The 18,127-nt window shown below is 40.1% G+C and overlaps 2 protein-coding genes across 2 annotated transcripts; one reads left to right on the forward strand and one right to left on the reverse strand.

Annotated features, from left to right (window-relative positions):
• Window positions 1–1,268: 1,268 nt before the first annotated feature.
• On the forward strand, window positions 1,269–10,853 carry rasl12 (RAS-like, family 12). The gene is made up of 6 exons (XM_088920002.1): window positions 1,269–1,521; window positions 1,986–2,113; window positions 3,854–3,910; window positions 5,246–5,319; window positions 6,030–6,220; window positions 8,602–10,853. The coding sequence occupies exons 2-6, from the start codon at window positions 1,993–1,995 to the stop codon at window positions 8,939–8,941; spliced, it is 783 nt and encodes a 260-aa protein (XP_088776128.1). The 5' UTR covers window positions 1,269–1,521; window positions 1,986–1,992; the 3' UTR covers window positions 8,942–10,853.
• LOC148831387 (uncharacterized) lies at window positions 10,378–16,648 on the reverse strand. Its single transcript, XM_088920001.1, has 6 exons — window positions 16,533–16,648; window positions 15,021–15,096; window positions 14,141–14,515; window positions 13,554–13,700; window positions 12,303–12,393; window positions 10,378–11,866 (listed from the first exon to the last, which is right to left on the reverse strand). Exons 2-6 carry the CDS (start codon window positions 15,058–15,060, stop codon window positions 11,626–11,628), a joined length of 894 nt encoding a protein of 297 aa, XP_088776127.1. The 5' UTR covers window positions 15,061–15,096; window positions 16,533–16,648; the 3' UTR covers window positions 10,378–11,625.
• Between the last annotated feature and the right edge of the window lie 1,479 nt (window positions 16,649–18,127).

Here is an 18,127-nt window from a genome sequence, read left to right on the forward strand (position 1 = left end):
TTATTGTATTTTTTGTTCACTGTACTTTTTATACGTCATTTATGTAAAGTGTCTTGAGAATGTTCTGGAAAAAAATGGTTGACTGGTTGATATCAGCAAATCCCTGAAGATAACCTTCCAGCCAGTCTATTTTTTCACACCCATAGATATATATTATAACTAAAATTGTGATAATATGACAAATAATTAGTTATTGTAGCCCCCTATATTATAAACATTCCAATAAAATTAAATTATTGTGTTGTTCTTTTAAAATAATTTTAAGTCCTTGTTTTCCAAGGGGTTGGGCCCCTGCTATCTAGACTTTGACTGACCTTCTCTTGCGATTAATCTGCTCTTTGATTCACGCAAACTGTTCTTTAAATTCTCTGAGCATTCTGTATTTATCTGCCTTGCCCCCATTCTGTTTCTCCTAAATTCTGACATTCTGATGTCCTGAAATAATAAATCTTTGTTGGTACGGTACTTGTACAGTTTCAAAATACACTTCAAAGCATACCACATTAAATTCAGTACTCTCATCTCTGTTTATCTTACAATATCTACACAGCTAAGCATATAACTAAATAAGATCTGTTTTATTGTATTAAATCCAGATTGGTGAGGTCTTTGATTTGAGTATGGCAATTATTAATCACTGGCATATAAAAGATGTGCTTTACATCATGTAGTCAGTGCACAAATGTCCTCAGACAAAAAGGTACCATTGAGTCATACCCCTAAATTCCCATTCAGGGCATTTCTTATGAGTTGTACAGTAGGCAAAAACTACAGTGCACACACTGAATAGTGGACATTGTTCTTCTCCTGGGCCCCACTACAGTTCCCTGCAAGGTGAGGTCATGTATTCAGATTAAGCTGCTTAATGAAACTCTAACAGTGACTTCTCTAACTTCTTCTACCAGGGCTAGGTTTAAACCCGTTTAACAAGTCTCTTCAAGACACAGGGCATTCTTGGTTTAGCAGAGCAAAGTCTTAACCCCTGCATGTTTTGGTCAGACTAAAAACAATTTTTAAAGTGTAATGATGGATATTTTCTGCTCCTTATCTTTTCAGCACACTTTGTGCGATCGGTATCTGCATGGTTAGCGGTTTTCAGCCACGGCGTGTTTCCCGATTAAAGGCCGTGTCACATACTTGCGCACAGTTAATTGAGAATGAACTGAGCGGTTTCCTTACAAGGAATTTGGCAGTCAATCAAGTACGTAAGCAGTAACATTCTTCTCCAATTCTTCACTTTTTCATTTCTTCATTCAAAGCCAACATTTTTCATTCATCCTTGAGGAATACGGATCTGACTTCGTTGTGTTGGGAGTTCTAGGAATTGTTTGCAAAACAACGGGATTAACGTTATTTTTGTCTTTATTTCCAGTTTCCCAATGAATCTAAAAATAGATGGGTTAATATGGATATTCTACAAGAAACCCACGAAAATAATTCCACTCCAAAGAAAAGTGTAATCCGAGAACCAATTTAGAACATACAGTACCCAGCTGCTCCGTGAGCAACATAACTACACACGTGAGTGTTTTCAAAACATTTTTATTGTGCCGTGCTATTACTTGAAACACATGTCCAACTTTAAATGTTGTAAAATACTACTTATTTTCTTTCAAGGTAAATGGGCAGTCAAAGACGAAGCCCTTGACTAATGACCGCCACAAGTGGTGTGACCGAAAATGCTGGTAGCAAAGGGTTTAGTTACATGTACCTACCTTCCTGTTTTTTAAGACAAATGTCAAGATTAAGTGTCGTCAAGGATCGTTTTAACCATTTGACACGATGACAAAAAAAAAGTTAAGCTAAACAACTGCGCGTCAGGAATCTGGAATCAGGAATCGATGGAAATATTTTGTCAGCTGTCCAGACGGGCCGGAGCCGGATATTTTTGCTGCTGTAACGTAGTTTGAAGAATCAGATCTCGAGTGCTGTATCTTGTAGTGTTTCTAATCTGTTTCTCTAGCAGCGTTTATTTTTATTTCTAGATTGAGGATGTCCTCAATGTTTGGAAAAGCGAGGACCTGCAATGTAGTTAATGTATGTGCTGTTCCAGACCGTGGGCTACAGGAGTGTAATATCGCTATTCTAGGAATAACAGGATCAGGAAAATCAGGCAAGTTATTATTACTATTGTTATTGTTGCTGTTCCACTTTTACAACCACGATAAGATTATATTATATAATAAATTAATAATATATTGTATTGTGTAACGCTTCATTATAAAGAGCACTTTACACTTCGTCCGCAGCTGAAGTACGGCTCCCACAGGGCGAGACGCGCGGCAGTTGTGCCAGTAGCCTCACTACACATCAGGTGGAGAAAAGAGAACATCGTGAAATCTTGTACACTGGAAGGTGAAAAGTAGGGAGGCCAGATTAAGCACGTTCAATGTGGAATTTAGCCATGACAAAACCGCTTCTTTTTATAGCATTTTCATAGAGTATTTAATGGCCAAGTAATAAGAACTTTGGTTTAACATCCCATCCACACCACCGCGCCTCCTGCAGCAGGGAGATTTGATTCTGTTTCCTGGGGAAACTATCAAACTTTCTGTATGCAGGTTTTGTCGTTTGTTTTAAGCAGCAGCACCTAAAGAGCTGGGCGAAGTTGTTAAGGTGCTCCAGTTAAACCAGTGACCAGCTGGTTAAGCTAGTTCCTTTGGAGTTGGAATTTAAAATCCTCAGAGGCACCCTGCACTCCAGGATAAGGATTAAACACCCGTGTCCACCTCCGGAGGGAAGAGTGATGGTCTGCCAATATACTTCTTACAGAAACAACCCCACTTTCATGAGTGGTCTACCATCCCAGTACCAACCAGAACCAGTCTTGTCGAGGCTGAAGAAATCAGGCTACAAGGTGGATGAATGGATTATTATCAAGTACACCCTGCTTACAAATGCACTGCATTAACATTAGATGGAAAATTATGGGTTTTCAGACATTTTGTCTTGTGGTTTTTTAATTGTCTTCTACCATTTTGTAGACCTCGCAGTTTGCAAAAAAAAAACATTAACGAACACGTGTAATAAAATTCTAAAGTCAGCAGTGTCACTAAATTAATTCATAGCAGGCTGTTGTTGTTTTAAAATATAGCGCACACATGAAATGATTAAAGCCAGAGAAATTAGTAATCTAGTGAGAATGCAAGGGTTAATTTAATGTATTTTAATTAAACTTTACGTTCTGCGTAAAATATTGTAGGGGCATTTCAGAAAACAGCACATGTTTTTATAGGGCTGGTGCTATATTTGGAATCTGCTCTTGAGCCAACTGCTTAAAGATACAAATCATACAAACGCTGCCTTTGAAATTTACTGAGCTGTAAGATTCTTTCGTGGATGGTTATCCACGAAAACCGGGACGGGCATGAGGCGGTGCTTGGTCAGGCAACTCGCTAGATATGCTGATAGCGAACAGGTGACTGTGAGTGAGGCTGATATGATACACGTGTATCTCTTGGCTACTTAAAAAAAACTGGCTCAGCTATACTTTTCATTTTTTAAATGAAATCATCCGAAAATGCCGAGCTCATCTGCGCTAAAACTAAAGCGCAGATGCGCTCATGCCAAATAATAAAAATGCGAACATTTCAAAGACAAATATTAAAAGACGCCGGGTTCTCCGAAATAACGATCGTTATTTTATTCCAAGAATAAATAACAAGTACAAGGGCCCCGTAATATGCTTTTAAACGTTGTGTTTAAATACCACCCACCCCAGTTTAGTAATAGACCAGGACGGTGTTTATGGAAAGAACTAATTTCTCATGACCTTTCAGAAAGTCTACACTTTCATGTGACCTTTGTCCAGAGATGTCTAAGCAGGAAGCACCTCTCTCTCTCCCCCCTGCAGCTCTGACAGTGAAGTTTCTCACTAAGCGCTTCATCAGTGAATACGACCCAAATCTGGGTAAGCTTTAAAGGCTCTTGAGCATGTATAGGATGCATGTTCTCTGTACAGACCTTTTCTGCTCATTCTCGCCTTCAGTGTTTTTGTGTGTTGAGAGACATTTTGATCTTATCTATTTAGGCTCCAGAGTTCAATGCAACCTTGTTCTTTATTATTTCACCCTTCAAATTTGGAAGGCTAGAGAGACTAGACGTGAGACGTTTTTTATGTAGTATATAACATACATAGTTCAAGTAGGTAGCTGCGTCGGCATGTGTAGGCTGCAAAGGAACAAGTAAAGGTTTATTCCATGCTGAAAAGAGAAGAAAGGAAACACAACGTTTCGGCTGTGGCTCACCTGAACAAGGCCCCACAGCCGAAACGTTGTGTTTCCTTTCTTCTCTTTTCAGCAGGGAATAAACCTTTGCTTGTTGCTATAATACACATCGCTTTTTTGTCACTATGTTTCGGTCTCTAGTCCGACCTGTTACCTGTCTGGGGTTTGGCTGCAGTGAGAGGAGACAGGTTGGGTTATGGAGCCAAACGCCTCAATGTACTTTTAATTCCTGATCGCGTGCAGCGATGCACAAGCTTGCTATTTGGGGAATGTGTCAGGCTTGGCGTGGTTAGCAGTTAAATGGATAACAGATGCCTAAACATAGTGTACATGCTGAAAATAATAAAAAATAAATAAATAGACTTCCAAGCACCACCTCCCCCCCAAAAAAGTCCAAGCCTTGCATTTTGAATAATTGCTGTCATTTATATGTGACGACGCTTTACCAAGGCAAGTAGGACTGGTTCTTTATTATGAAGACAGGGGTTATGAAGATTAGCCTGCAAGGGGTTGCATCCAAGTAGTGAGTACATACCTAATCAGTCTACAATAACAGTTGTGAGTCATTATTCAGGGGGAAAGCTGGCCAAAAAGATACCATCTTAATTTTGCTGCTGAAAATGACCGTAGAAGACATTATTGTTATTCCCGTTTGTAAGAAAACCATCATGCATTTTAAATAAGAAAAAATCTAATCTACTGTATAACTGCAGGATTGAGGAGCAGTGTGCATAAGCTAATGTAGGCTCCCCTCCATTGTGCCTACTAGGGAAATTGTTGATTACTGCCAGTCATTCTCTCAATTTCTGTTTAGTCTGCCCAGTTTAGAGTTTTTCAGTTTCCACTATTCTGCGCTGCTGTAGTCACACATTGTTGATCTCACTTGTGAGTGAGGAAGACTGCAGCTCAGCCACAGCCTTTTCGTTCCTCTCTGTGAGATGAAGCATGCTGTATAGGTGTAACACAGTGTTCACTGCACATGAGGGCATTAACTCTGAAATGCTGTGTTTCTATGGTAGAGGATACCTACACTTCTGAAGAAATCGTGGATCAGCAATCTGTTGTTGTGAAAGTCATGGATACAGCGGATCAGGTAATCTCAGAGGAGAAGAGATGAGGGGAAAGCTTCATTTCACCATGCTCTTAGAGTTATTGTATATTAAAGGAAATTCTTTTCACAAGATTTTGTTTGAATACTTGAACTCCCGGGGAAACCGATCTGTAATATAGCTCCAATGAAAGAATGAAAAAAGACAACAGTAAAAACAGACGTAACTGTGTTAACTTCTGTGTTCTTTTCTTTGGAGACTGCCTTCACTACAACTATTGAACCACTGAGTGGCACCCATTCACATTCATGGGGGGAGGGGAGGGGCAATTCATACAGAGATGGAGAAAAAATTGACAGTTTCATGATCCTTATATTTAGAAGAATCGGTTGCTCAGGATTCATCGCCCTGAGGACCTGACAAAGGCAGATGTAGTGACACAGCAGTGCAGAGCTGTTCGAGCTCCAGACTCGGTGGGATGGCTAATGCTGTCCCAGATTGCTCCATTATAATACCCAGCTCTGTAACTGGGCACAGTATGTCAGTTGCTTTGGAGAAAGGTGTCAATCAAACTAATTAATATATTAAGACAAAATCTCTCAAATCATTCTTTTATTATGCAGTCATCCAGTGACATGTGGGAAACACTGAAGAGTGTGCTGCTGACTTTTTATCAGGACTGTTGGGACGGTCATAAAGAACCTGAGTCTCGTTTTCCTGCTCTCAGCGCTGGCCCCTGTGCTCTGTCTTCCAGGATGGGCCAGTGAACTGCGAGCGCTATCTGACCTGGGCACATGTCTTCATGGTGGTGTACAGCATCGACAACCGCAGCAGCTTCGAGGGCTGCCAGCAGTACCTGGATGTGGTGACACTGCACACCAAGGGGCTGCAGCTGGAGGTGCCCATCATTCTGCTGGGCAACAAACTGGACATGGAGAGATACAGGTGAAGGTCTGGGGCAGGTGGTAGGCTGGGCAGCTTGTTCACTGGAGTATTTCAAGTGCTGTGGATCTATGCATTGTGATATTAAGAGCCTGGACAGTACCTGGATGGGAGACCTCCAGGGAAAAACTAAGGTTGCTGCTGGAAGAGGTGTTAGTGGGGCCAGCAGGGGGCGCTCACCCTGCGGTCCATGTGGGTTCTAATGCCCCAGTATAGTGACGGGGACACTATACTGTAAACAGGCGCTGTCCTTCGGATGAGACGTAAAACCGAGGTCCTGATTCTCTGTGGTCATTAGAAATCCCAGGGCGTTTCTCAAAAAGAGTAGGGGTGTAAGCCCTGGCCAAATTTCCCATTGGCCCTTACCAATCATGGCCTCCTAATAATCCCCCTCTATGAATTGGCTACATTACTCTGCTCTCCTCCCCACTGATAGCTGCTGTGTGGGGAGCGTTCTGGTGCACTATGGCTGCCGTCGTAACATCCAGGTGGATGCTGCACAATGGTGGTGGAGGGGAGTCCCCATTACCTGTAAAGCGCTTTGAGTGGAGTGTCCAGAAAAGCGCTATATAGGTGTAAGCAATTATTGATTATTATTAATATTGGTGCTGCTTTGTTTTCAGACTAGAACCAAGTGCTTGTAGTGAAAGTATGAAAGTAGTATTTTACTGCCAGATATATATATTCATTACCCATTGTACCTACAGTATATTACTATTACCAATTGTGTTTACCATCAATGGAAAGAAAGTGCTTTGAAATACAGACATGATGCTGAGACATGTCTTGCTTTTCTATTTCCAGGGAGAGTGGATTGTGCACATTTGGTGAATTCCACTGCAGTGTTTAAAACAGTGAAACCCTTTAAAATCTCCAGTTTGGTGCTGTCTGAAGTAGAGGTCACTGACTTTAGAGGTCGACTATCTTTTGTTTCAGAAGTTGTGGAGGACTGCAGTGTTTATTTATAATGACTCAGGCCTGTGTGTTCAGAAGAACTCTGAAGAGCCTGATGTAATTAATAACTTGAAAGTAGTGAGTTTTCATTATATGATTGTATACAATTATAAGGTGTAGCATTCTGGAACAACACTAGTCAAATGGCTTTATTTATATAGGTTTATCACATCATAGTCTTTTGAAGGAGAAAAAACATTCAAACAAGTGATGCTTATGAATCCACACTGCTGATCAAAGAGCAATGATCCCAGAAAAGTGTTTTATTTATAAAAGGGCTTTCAAAAAAGTCTTGAATTGTTGGCTAGTACAAAGGCCCCATATCAGTTAAACCTCATATAAAGTATCAGCTAATAGGAGCAAATACCTTACATAAAACAAGGAGGCAGTAACACTGAACAGCTGGGGAGGCTTGAAGAATTTACTATTTAAAGGTATATGTTTCAAACAAAGAGAGTGTTTGCCGTTTAATTAACTGTTTGAGATGTATTTTGGATGTCTGGTATTTATAAGAAGGAAAAGATTATCTTCTGTTTAAAGAACTAACAGACTCTTAACCCCAAACGTACCTGCTTTATCTTGTCTTTCTGAAGAAATCGTGATGCTGGCCTCAGCAGAGTGCTTTTTTTGTGAGCAGTGGCAGCAAATACTTCAATGGTGTCTGAATTTGCAAAGAGAAAAGTTTCAAGTTTGTACAGTAAACCCTTAGTCTAAAGGACTAATGGGTGGGAGAGAGTGTCCTTCCAGTTATTGCCAAATGTCCATTAAACAGCAAATGACCTTTTTTAGCCCCAAAACCCATTGTTATATGAAATATAATATATATTTCATAATATATACATATAAGGCAGTAGTTAGCATTGCTAACAGATCCGGTATGGTCTCTATGTGTTTGCATGGGCTTCCTCCCACAGTCCGAAAACATACTGGCAGGTTAATATGCTTCTGGGAAAATTGGCCCTGGTGTGAGTGTGTCTGTGTTTGTGCGTCCCATCCAGGGTGTACCCTGCCTTGTGCCCTTTGCTTGCCGGGATAAACTCCACGACCTCTGAATTGGAAGAAGTGGTTAGAATATGGTTGGATATAAAATGGTATATATAGTAGGGAGGTGCGTCAGCATGCATAGGCTGCAAAGGAACAAGTAAAGGTTTACTCCAGGCTGAAAAGAGAGGAAAAAAAAACGTTTCGGCTGTGGAGCCTTCCGTATTTCCTGTCTTCTGTTTTCAGCATGGAATAAACCTTTACTTGTTCCTTTGTGAATATATATCCTTTCTGAATCTTGTGCCGTATTTTTCTAATAACAGCAATCATCTGTAAACAATCAGAGTTCCGTGAAGGTGAGGGTTTACTGCAGCAGTGAAGTGCTAGGTACAGTAGGTGTCCTGATCTCCAGGCGGCGCCGAGCCCTCACAGAATATTCCTTCGCTCAGGCAGGTGAGCAAGGCAGACGGCGCGTCCCTGGCCTCCAGGTACGGCGGCGTGTTTCACGAGGTGTCGGCCTGCCAGGACTTTGACGCGGTGCAGCGGGTGTTCCACGAGGCGGTGCGCGCGGCGCGCCGGGAGGCGGAGAGGAGCCCACCGGTCCGCCCGCTCTTCATCAGCGAGGAGAGGCCCGTGGTCAGCCTGGCCTCGGCCCCCGCCCTCGCCTCCGGCTGCAAGGAGCTGCCCTCCGTCGCCACGGCCAAGCTGGTCACCGTCAAGTCCTCGCGGGCCCAGAGCAAGCGCCGCGCGCCCACGCTCACCCTGCTCAAGGGCTTCAAGATCTTCTGACAGCCGGCTGGAGACCCGGAGCCCCTTCTCTCAGAGCACAACGCTTCTTTCTAAATGATTACGAGCTGCGCTGAGACAAATTGTCAGATCTGGGCAAGAGGGGGATAAAACGACGATCCAGGATTCAGTCAACATCCGTTTCTTTGGCCATGGGTCGGAGCCCTGTCCTGTCCCTCAGTCTTTATTTGTTTATCCTTGAGGGCTTTATAACAACACATTGATCACTGGGCATCTGTGCGGACACAGGGCATGTGCCCACGACGGGTACAATGCTGGCCGCGACCCCTTGACAGAGCAGTAATGATCAGGATGATAAGTCAGTGTTGTCTGATGGGTGAGTTTCTGGATGAGTTGCCAGCCTCATCATGTATGATTGAATGGTGTGTGAGCTAAGGTGAATGGTCAGGCACACTGTCAGGAGAAGCTGAATAACAAGGACCATTTCATTTAAGGTTACATGGATAGTACTTGTGAGCATGGGTAAGTCTTGCCATACACATAGGTAATTGGCCCTTTCATTGTTTCTGACAGTAGAAGGCATATCATTGGAAGAGCATTGTTATTTCCAGTGGAACCTATTCAGAGATAGTTTGCCTAAGAAATTGCTAAAAAAAAACAGCTTTAATCTCCACATGGTTGACAAGTTGGACGTCTCAAGGCTCCCTCTTGTGTCTGATTATGGTAAGTGCAGGTAAAATGAGCTGTGATGGTATTGGGTAGGTTGACATCACCTATTCTTTTTTGGACCCACAACTGATAGATACACGGAACAGTTCTGGTGCGTCTCAACATCAATATAAGAAGAACAGGTGTTTCTAGGCTTACAGTCAACATTAGGTAAAGGTAATCGGTGAAGGATTAGGTTACATTTGCCTTTGCTTTGGTTTAAGATTCAGATTATCATGCTACTATCAAGGTAGATGTTTGGGTTAGGATTATAGATAGTGGTTAGGTGTTGTAGGATAAGGTATGGATGTGTGAGTGTACTGTAGTTTATGAAAGTCAGATATAATTTGAGGCACTCATCCGCAGCTACAGAGTGCGATTGAGCTGTACCAATCCACTGCTCCCCAGGCCCAGAAGTGTCTCTCTCTGTGCCTTGACTGATAATTCATGTCATCCTTTCTCAGTTCTAGCTTGTGCTGCCTCAGCTCCTGCTCATGAGTTTCTTGGTTGTCTGTGTTATTACCTCCTCACCTTGGTTGGTCAGTATTCCAAAGGCACAGCAATGCAACACTCTTACAGTGCACTGATTCATTTTTCCCCAAGCAGAGCTCCCAGGGGACATTCATGGTTACTCTATGCAGTAAATTTTATTTAGGACCTTGGGTTATTTTTATATGTCCAATGACTAAAGGAAAAACATAATAAATCCTGCTAGGTCTGTTCCTGCCTTTGACTTACTGATTACACAGGTGAGTAAGCAAGTGAAGTATGAAAGCAGTTTTTTATTATTTATGGCGTCAGGTACACTTTAATGCACTGTATCTGTCTTATTTGTACCAATGGCGGCTTGCTTCATCCTCATTTCTTTTCCTCTCTGGCTTTGACACATTTTCATGAGGGGCCTTTAGCTCTGAAGACCTTTGCCTCCAAAAATGTCACCTTTTTTCTGATTCAGAACAAGAAAAACAGTCCAGTTCACTTCTGAACTGCAAACCTGTATATATAGAGAGAATATATCTATAGAAACAACAACAGGGGAAACTGCGGTTGATTTCCTCTACAGTATGAAATGTAGTAGTTGCTACAGATAGCTAAAAAATGGAGGATATAATATATGCATGTAAGTAAAGGGCATCAAATGTCTTTTTTATTCTATCTTTGTACTGTATGAAAACAGATGACAGACAGAGTTATTTAACTATTTTATTTTTCAAAACATTAAATATATGAGTATTGAAGATCCTTATGGATTTCTCAGACGTGATTATTGCTTGTTTCGAAGACTCCTAAGAGTGAAGAAGAGGGAAAGTGCCAGAGACCTATTATATTACAGCAAGAGACTGAAGAAAGGTTTCATGTGAAAGAAAGTTGTATTAAAGTCCAGCAGTGCCTGATGGTAATAAGATGCAGCCAAAAGTAATGGTGCAGTACCCCAAACTGGCATTTGAAACACAGTGGACCTGTGTGTGTCTGATCAGTGGTGCCATAAATACACATACAGTATACTGCATTCAGAGCACCAGTTTATAATGGGCTAACTCTGATTTTGTACTATTAGAAGACACCATAGCCTCCCTGCTGCTCAACAGGTGAAAATCCATGAAACAAAATATTGCCACAAAAATTGCAAAGTATATTGGGTTATTCAAAAATACATACAGACTGGTGGTTCATCTATCAGAACATAAATGGAATGTGAACACGCTGAGGAACTTTTTTTCACTGACTTGACTGTGCTTATGGTGTTGCAATTCTATCTGGTCAATACAAACAAAAACAGATACGGATTTTACTCTGATTATTGGCTGACATGAAGCTGCTTTGGTACAGTATTGCTTACTGCAGATGTAATTGACAGCTAGCAGTCCTCATGCCGACTTCAAGACAATATCTGCAGCGTTACAGAGGAAAACCATCTTGTGTAAAAAAAGCTTGATCGCTGCCTCGTTAGGTTCTCTGCTGAAGCTTTGCGCTGTGGGGAGGCCCTCAGGCTGCTGTCCATGGCTGAAGCTGGCCTCTTACACATCTTCCTCAGGCACTTCTGCGTACAGTGCGGAGACAGTCCCATCCTTCCACGTGATAACCACATCCCCTGACTTCGGGGGCTCGGAGCCGTTGCTGCTCTGGGGGGGTTTCTGGCTGAGCTGGCTTTCCTGTGAAGCAGGGCTGAGGGGCTGTTTCAGCTCTGTCGTTCTCTGCAGCTCCTCTGTTTTCCTTGTCTTGGCTGCCGCTTTGTACTTGGCTGTCACCTTCCTGTTCCTGGAGGGAGAAAAAGAGAAAGGGGAACCTGAAGCCTTCCAGACCTGCTGCTCTGTGGGAGCTGTGCACCCGTTCACCATTCCACAAATACAGTGCTCTTGCTTTTCACTTAACGCACGTGTGAGCTGCTTCATGCCATTTGGAAACTCTACCCTGGGACATATTTAGTAAGATCCTTGCAAAGAATACCAAACAAACGTTGAAAAAGAAACAAAAACAAAAATTAGGAAAGTCCTGGTCAGGTCTAACCGAGACTACTGCAGATGGAAAGAATGTTTTTTCAAAATGGTGACTTTTATTTCATAGCTTATCCTCAGCCAACATTATAAATTATAAATTGATTATCTGTTTTGTTTGCTGTAATGTGATTGGCACATAATGTCTTCAAGTAGTCTCTGGCACACACAGAGTGGCAGAGATCTTCAGTGATACTGACCTGTTGGCCATTAAGCCCATCACTAACAGCAGAACCCCCAGGAACAAAGCAGTGAAAGATAATGCCAGCATGGAATACTTCCAAGGAGATGCTTTAAGAAAGAAATGGGTTAATTACTGCAGATCCTTGCACATTGTGACCTTTGATTAATAGTGTTGGCAAGACTATAGAGCAATAAAAAACTTACTGAGTCACTAGGATAAGAAATGATTGCTTCATTCTGTCTAGGCCAAGACATGGTTTACGTTCAGTGGATGAAATGCATTGTGTAACAATTCCATGAAAAATCAGCTGATTTACATAAAATGTCCTTGTGATCAAGTGTATTTTACATAAGGTAAAAGTATGAAAGCTGTTTTTTAATAAGAAATGGTTTTAAAAAGGATTATGTGTACCCGGTATTAGTTTTCATATACTGTGCCTGTTCAGTTACATATATTGATGTTCATTTCACTGTCATATTAAATGTTTGCTTGAAGCGTTTGAAGATGATGAAAGAGTCAGTGTTTCAATGGCTTAAACAAATTAAATTCTACAGACATATAAATCTGGAATAACTCTAGTTACAGTAGACACAAAACCTTTTATGGTATGGTTTGTCTTTCATGCAGAGACTTGAACAACAGCCGCACGTTGAAGAAGAGCTGTTAATGAGATGGAATTCATTCTATTGTTACTAATATTTTTATGATTATTTGAAAGGTGAAAAGCTGCTCTGCTTTGAGGACTATTCTGGGACTATTATTAATCTTTTAACTCACTGAAGTAAGGCATCAAACTGTTCAAGGTCATGGGCATTAGAGAAGTAAAAATCAACATAGATTTTAGGTGCTGATAAATCTTAATAAAGAAATAAAATGCACTGAAATAAATTGCTATCTCCTGAAAAGTGCATGAAATCATAACTTCTCTTCTGTTAGAATTGTACACACAGCAATTGCGAGTGATATGAAGAAGCAGTCTCGGTACAGATTAAGAAAGAGGGAGCCCTGTATCGAGATATAATAATATATTCCATGAACAGAGCTGATTTTAATGCAAGAGCAGACCAATTAAATAAGAACTACTTGGCTGGCAAATGAGCTCACGCTTTCATCTACTGCACCTGATAGGCTTTGAAATGTCAGAAAACCACGAGAGAAAAGTTTTTAGTCACTTATAATGTTAATAATATAAGTCGGAATATGAGTCGGAATATATCTGGAGGTTTAATGCAGTAGACCCTGGCAGCGTAGCAGCCAGAATACTTACGGTCCTCTGTACGGTACAGCCACAGCAGGTATTCTCTCTTGGCCTTTGCCTCTGCCATCGCGTCTGCCTCTGCTTTTTCTGACGGAGGACTGGCAAGGGCCTCTGCCTTCCCAGAGCCTGTGGGTTTACTGGAAGCTCTCTTAGACCCTGTCAGACAAAGTCAGAGAGGAAACCCTTCTTTACCTCCCACAGCTCTACAGTTCTGAAGACGCACAGCCACTGCTCTGGAGGGATGAAGGCCAGACTCTGGCCCTGACTAGCTAATGATATCATGCCGAAAGACAACAAGCTCCTGACCTTCTCGTGAATGAGAACCTTGTCAAATTCTATATATGAAGGACTCCTTTTCAAGACCATTCAGAATAAATTGCCACAACACAGAGCTTGCCAGTTAGAAACAGACATCACTTAGTAATGGCTAACACATATCAGGAGCATATTTTCTGGTTGTAAATAGAACAAGACAGTAGATAGACCAGCTATGATGGCACAGGCTGAAAGAAAAGAGGGACAAGGAGCTATGGTATTTGAGAGTATTCGGACATTTTTAAAGAAGACTCTCCCAAATACAGTCCTGCCACACCTACTTAGAATTTCCTTGCAGATGTTGTTTCTCTCGATTGATCTCCACTTGGCTGACTGGGTCTTGTTGTTGGACAGGAATAACCTGTTCTCATCAGATGCTAGGTCCAGGGAGGTAGCCTGGGTCGTCAGTCTGTGGTTGTGGCACTGCCAATGGAGGGTATAGCTGCTGTCACAGGTGACAGTCTGCACGGGGTCAGCCTGATGGGCGGACAGGCACCTGTTTGTGCCCTTGTTGACCAGAAATCGCCCCTCTCTCCAGAACCACTGCTGCAGGTCAGATGTCAGGTCACACTGCCCCAAGCGCAGGTTGTTGTCTTCCAAGGAGGCTTGTAAACACTGGTTATACTGCACATTCTGGACAGTAAAACAGTAAGTACCTGCAATGACAGACATTTTGCGTTGTGTGATGCTGAACCCACTGTTGCCTTCATTAGGCATTTTAACTGTGGGTTCAATACATCACATACGTTTGCAAAATACCCTGGTTTCAATGGTAAATTTGAGATTTGCCAAGAAGGCTGGGGGTGTTCTAAAGCTACTAATATTCAAAAGCAAGTAATCAGAGTATTTTTTATGTTTATGTTAATAATTTACTCATCTTAAAGGTCTATTAATAACTATGAATATAGCATACATAGTTGATGTGCAATAAAATCAACTCAGTTACAAACGTGTCTTTGAATCATCACATAACAATACTTTATTACAATTTAAAAGTTATGAGTTCCACACTTTCAACTCTTTCAACTAAATAATTAACTCAAATCATACACAAATCTATGTTAGATCTATGTCAGATATCAAATCTAAGTCTGTGTTAGTCCCTGCTATTTTGTTATTGTTTTTAATGATCTCACAGACTGACCCAATTAATCTTGTTACCTTGTACTAGTAGACATAAGGTTATCCAGGTCTGGGCCATTCTTACCAATTGAAGAAATATTGATTCAGAAGAAAACTGTAGGAATAAATATGAGTATTAGATTTTTTTGTATATAGTATTATTTTGTATTTGAGCAGGGATTTTTATGTAGTTGTTCTTTAAAAACACATTCAGTGTAATATTAATTACATTAAAACTTTGCAATCAAATTCCAAAATTTTGCCACTGATATTTAATAAATAATAAACAAAAAGATTAACATTAAAGAAAAGTTTTCCCGTTCTCTTCAATAAAGATGAATAAAGATTTATAAGTGAATAAGGCCTGACATTATTATGATCATTATTATTATACATTTTCAATGTATTGTTGTTATAATTTTATTGTATTTAAATAATTTGAATATATATATATTCTATTCATCAGTGCATCTCCAACAGGTCAACTTAAAAGAAAATGTTTATCTTAAAGAGCTGTTGAGGTGTTGATCTGAAAGGAAAGACCAGATTCTGCATGTTCAGAAGGAAGACAATACGATATGATTGGCCTGGCAAGTTTTCAATATGGTCTCCATATCCTCCCCCCAAATTCATATTTTGTCCATTATTTCATCTTCTTAACAAATTCCCTAGGTCTGCAATAAATCAAGTGAATTTCGTAAGAATGTAGACAAATTCTGCCAATCTGACTTCAGTCCAAAGCAGTACCTTACTGATGTGACTACAAGTCTAAGAAACAATACAATTAATGAATGTATTTTGCTCAGCGTTGATTCCCCCTCATTCAAATATGAGTTAATTTAATCATTCATAAATCAAAATACTTTACTCCGAACGTTGTTATTTTGTATGAGCTAAGGGACTCTTGTGTAATCTGTTAGTCCCGTTGCAAAAGTTTCTATGCTTAAGTGCCTCTTGAATGTCTCAGATTACAGTTACATTAATACATTTTAGTCTACACATCTGCAATCCAGAAAGATAATATTTTAGGATTTTAATACCTCTACAGAAAAATCCTCTTATTTTTAATAAATATAGCAAATCACATCGGAATAAATGAAAGTATCCTATATTTAATTATATAAACATTCACATGCACACTGTAAAAAGACAAAAAATATTTTTTGTGATTATACATCTTTTTTGATTGTCTTTGAAAGTCTGACCCAAAAGCACTGCTTTTATATTTCTATAAATAATATTATTTGAGAATTATTGTAGAAATTGATACATGCATTTATACATTTATAACCTAGAGTGACATTTTATTACTTACATGGTATATCTGGATCAAAGTTTTATCTTTTTGGAACCCTTTTGAGTACTAAAGTAGTATAACTATTTTTTAAATTATTTTATTACTAATGCATTGCTGCTCCACCAACAAGCCTTAAGTCAGTTTCATGGATAAAAAAACAACTTGGAATAGGAGACATTCATAGATGTTTCATGACATATGTTTTATTGTGAGTGTTAAGTTATGAGAAAAAAAAAACGTTTTGTTATGCCTACCGTAGATTTTTACCATAAATCTCTGCTGTTTCAAAGAAGAAGCAACCTGAATCCTTATCTGAAGAAATTCTGTCAGCTGTCTGTGCAGAGTTACTGTAGAGAAAATGAGGTCTTATTTGTGGGCATGATTGTACCTGTATGTAACATACACTTATAAAGAGGGGACTTTCCAAAGTTCATAGGGGAGGAGATTAAACCATTCAAGGCTTGTTCTTAACTCTGTACTGTAAAATATGACAGGAACACCCTCCCATTGCAAGCTATGTATTAGTCATTGTGAAATCAGAAGTACATTTTACTAAATGACTGCGCTCATTACTGTTTGTAATTTTAACCTTTACAAGGAGTAATGGTACCTATTAGCACCTACCTGTTAGGGGTTTCCTTTATACCGTATATCTGTGCTATTTCAGTTGCATGTGGATGCTACTGGAACATCCATATTTTAAGTAAATTGTAACAAGATCAGAAACTATGAGAACCTGGAGTCTTCTCCAATATGAAGCAAAGGGGTGGGTAAGGGGAACAACAGAAGTGAATGTGGGAATGGGTTAGGGGGTGAAAATGGGACAAAAGATATGGAAATCTGGGAGATGAATTCCAGGGAAATTTTTGTAAGCAGAAATCTGATAATGGGTAGAGAGATTTCAGAAAGGAGATAACGAATAGCAGGTAAAATACATTTGGATTTAATTATCACTTATATATTTTTTTTCTAATGAGATCTGCTCTTCTTTCTGTGCCTGTGTCATTTCCACGAGAAAAGTGTGTGCATTTAATAACGTATGCTCCCTACCGTTATATACACTTTCAGCGCTGTTGATTTGACAAACTTGAAGAGTCAGATCTCCTTGAGCAATCTGCTTTGTACAGTGCACCGTTCATTTCCTGGAAACTCTTTGACCAGAGCTGGTTACTGTTTAGTCAGACCGATTGTGTTCTCTTCAAATTACTGCCATTCCAAAATTCAGAAGTTGGAAGACAAACCAAGGACAGCACAATATGTGACACAGCGGTCATACACCCGACACACAGTATCTGTTGAAATGTTTTTGCAGCGAAACAGCGTTGATTGTGTGTGTGGTGAGTAAGAAGAAGAGGTCAATGACCTGACAGACAAATCTACTTACATATGCAGTAAGGGAGCAGTGATCCATAGGTTGTGACTCTGCTTTATAGGCACTTTCATAATATGCTTGCAATACCAATGGTTTGAACATTTACAGACACGTCAGAATGTCACACATAGCATAAAAGGGCAGATATGTACCGCAAATTGACTTCCAGTACTAGGAAGTACTAGAAAGTACATTTAATGTAAATCTTGGCAACCCAGGAATATTTACATTAGTCTGTAGCTGTCTTTTAAGAACAAAATTATCCACACTCGACACATGCCTCCAAAGTAATGAATCGTTATTACTTTTTCATTTAAATAAATCTATTTAAACTCTAGTTTTTATTAAATTTCTTAGTAAACTTTTAAACAGTTGCAGGGTTGCTATTTCTTTAACATATTTTGCAATCGTCTCAGCTGTCTAATAAGGTGTGCTTTTGACTTCGATTATTTTAGTTTGAGCACCATCTTTCTTCCA

Source organism: Atractosteus spatula, chromosome 7 (assembly GCF_055471065.1).
Source record: "Atractosteus spatula isolate fAtrSpa1 chromosome 7, fAtrSpa1.hap1, whole genome shotgun sequence".
Taxonomy (NCBI): domain Eukaryota; kingdom Metazoa; phylum Chordata; class Actinopteri; order Semionotiformes; family Lepisosteidae; genus Atractosteus; species Atractosteus spatula.

Bases quoted from the DNA above. Each gene is read 5' to 3' on its own strand.
- rasl12 (XM_088920002.1), top strand. From the start codon at position 1,993: ATGTCCTCAATGTTTGGAAAAGCGAGGACCTGCAATGTAGTTAATGTA. The intron at 3,911-5,245 runs GTAAGCTTTAAA...TTTCTATGGTAG, and splicing joins TGAATACGACCCAAATCTGG to AGGATACCTACACTTCTGAA. The intron at 6,221-8,601 runs GTGAAGGTCTGG...TCCTTCGCTCAG, and splicing joins CTGGACATGGAGAGATACAG to GCAGGTGAGCAAGGCAGACG.
- LOC148831387 (XM_088920001.1), bottom strand. From the start codon at position 15,060: ATGGCCCAGACCTGGATAACCTTATGTCTACTAGTACAAG. The intron at 14,516-15,020 runs GTAACAAGATTA...CTGTCATTGCAG, and splicing joins CTTATGTCTACTAGTACAAG to GTACTTACTGTTTTACTGTC. The intron at 13,701-14,140 runs GTAGGTGTGGCA...TTTGTCTGACAG, and splicing joins CATCTGCAAGGAAATTCTAA to GGTCTAAGAGAGCTTCCAGT.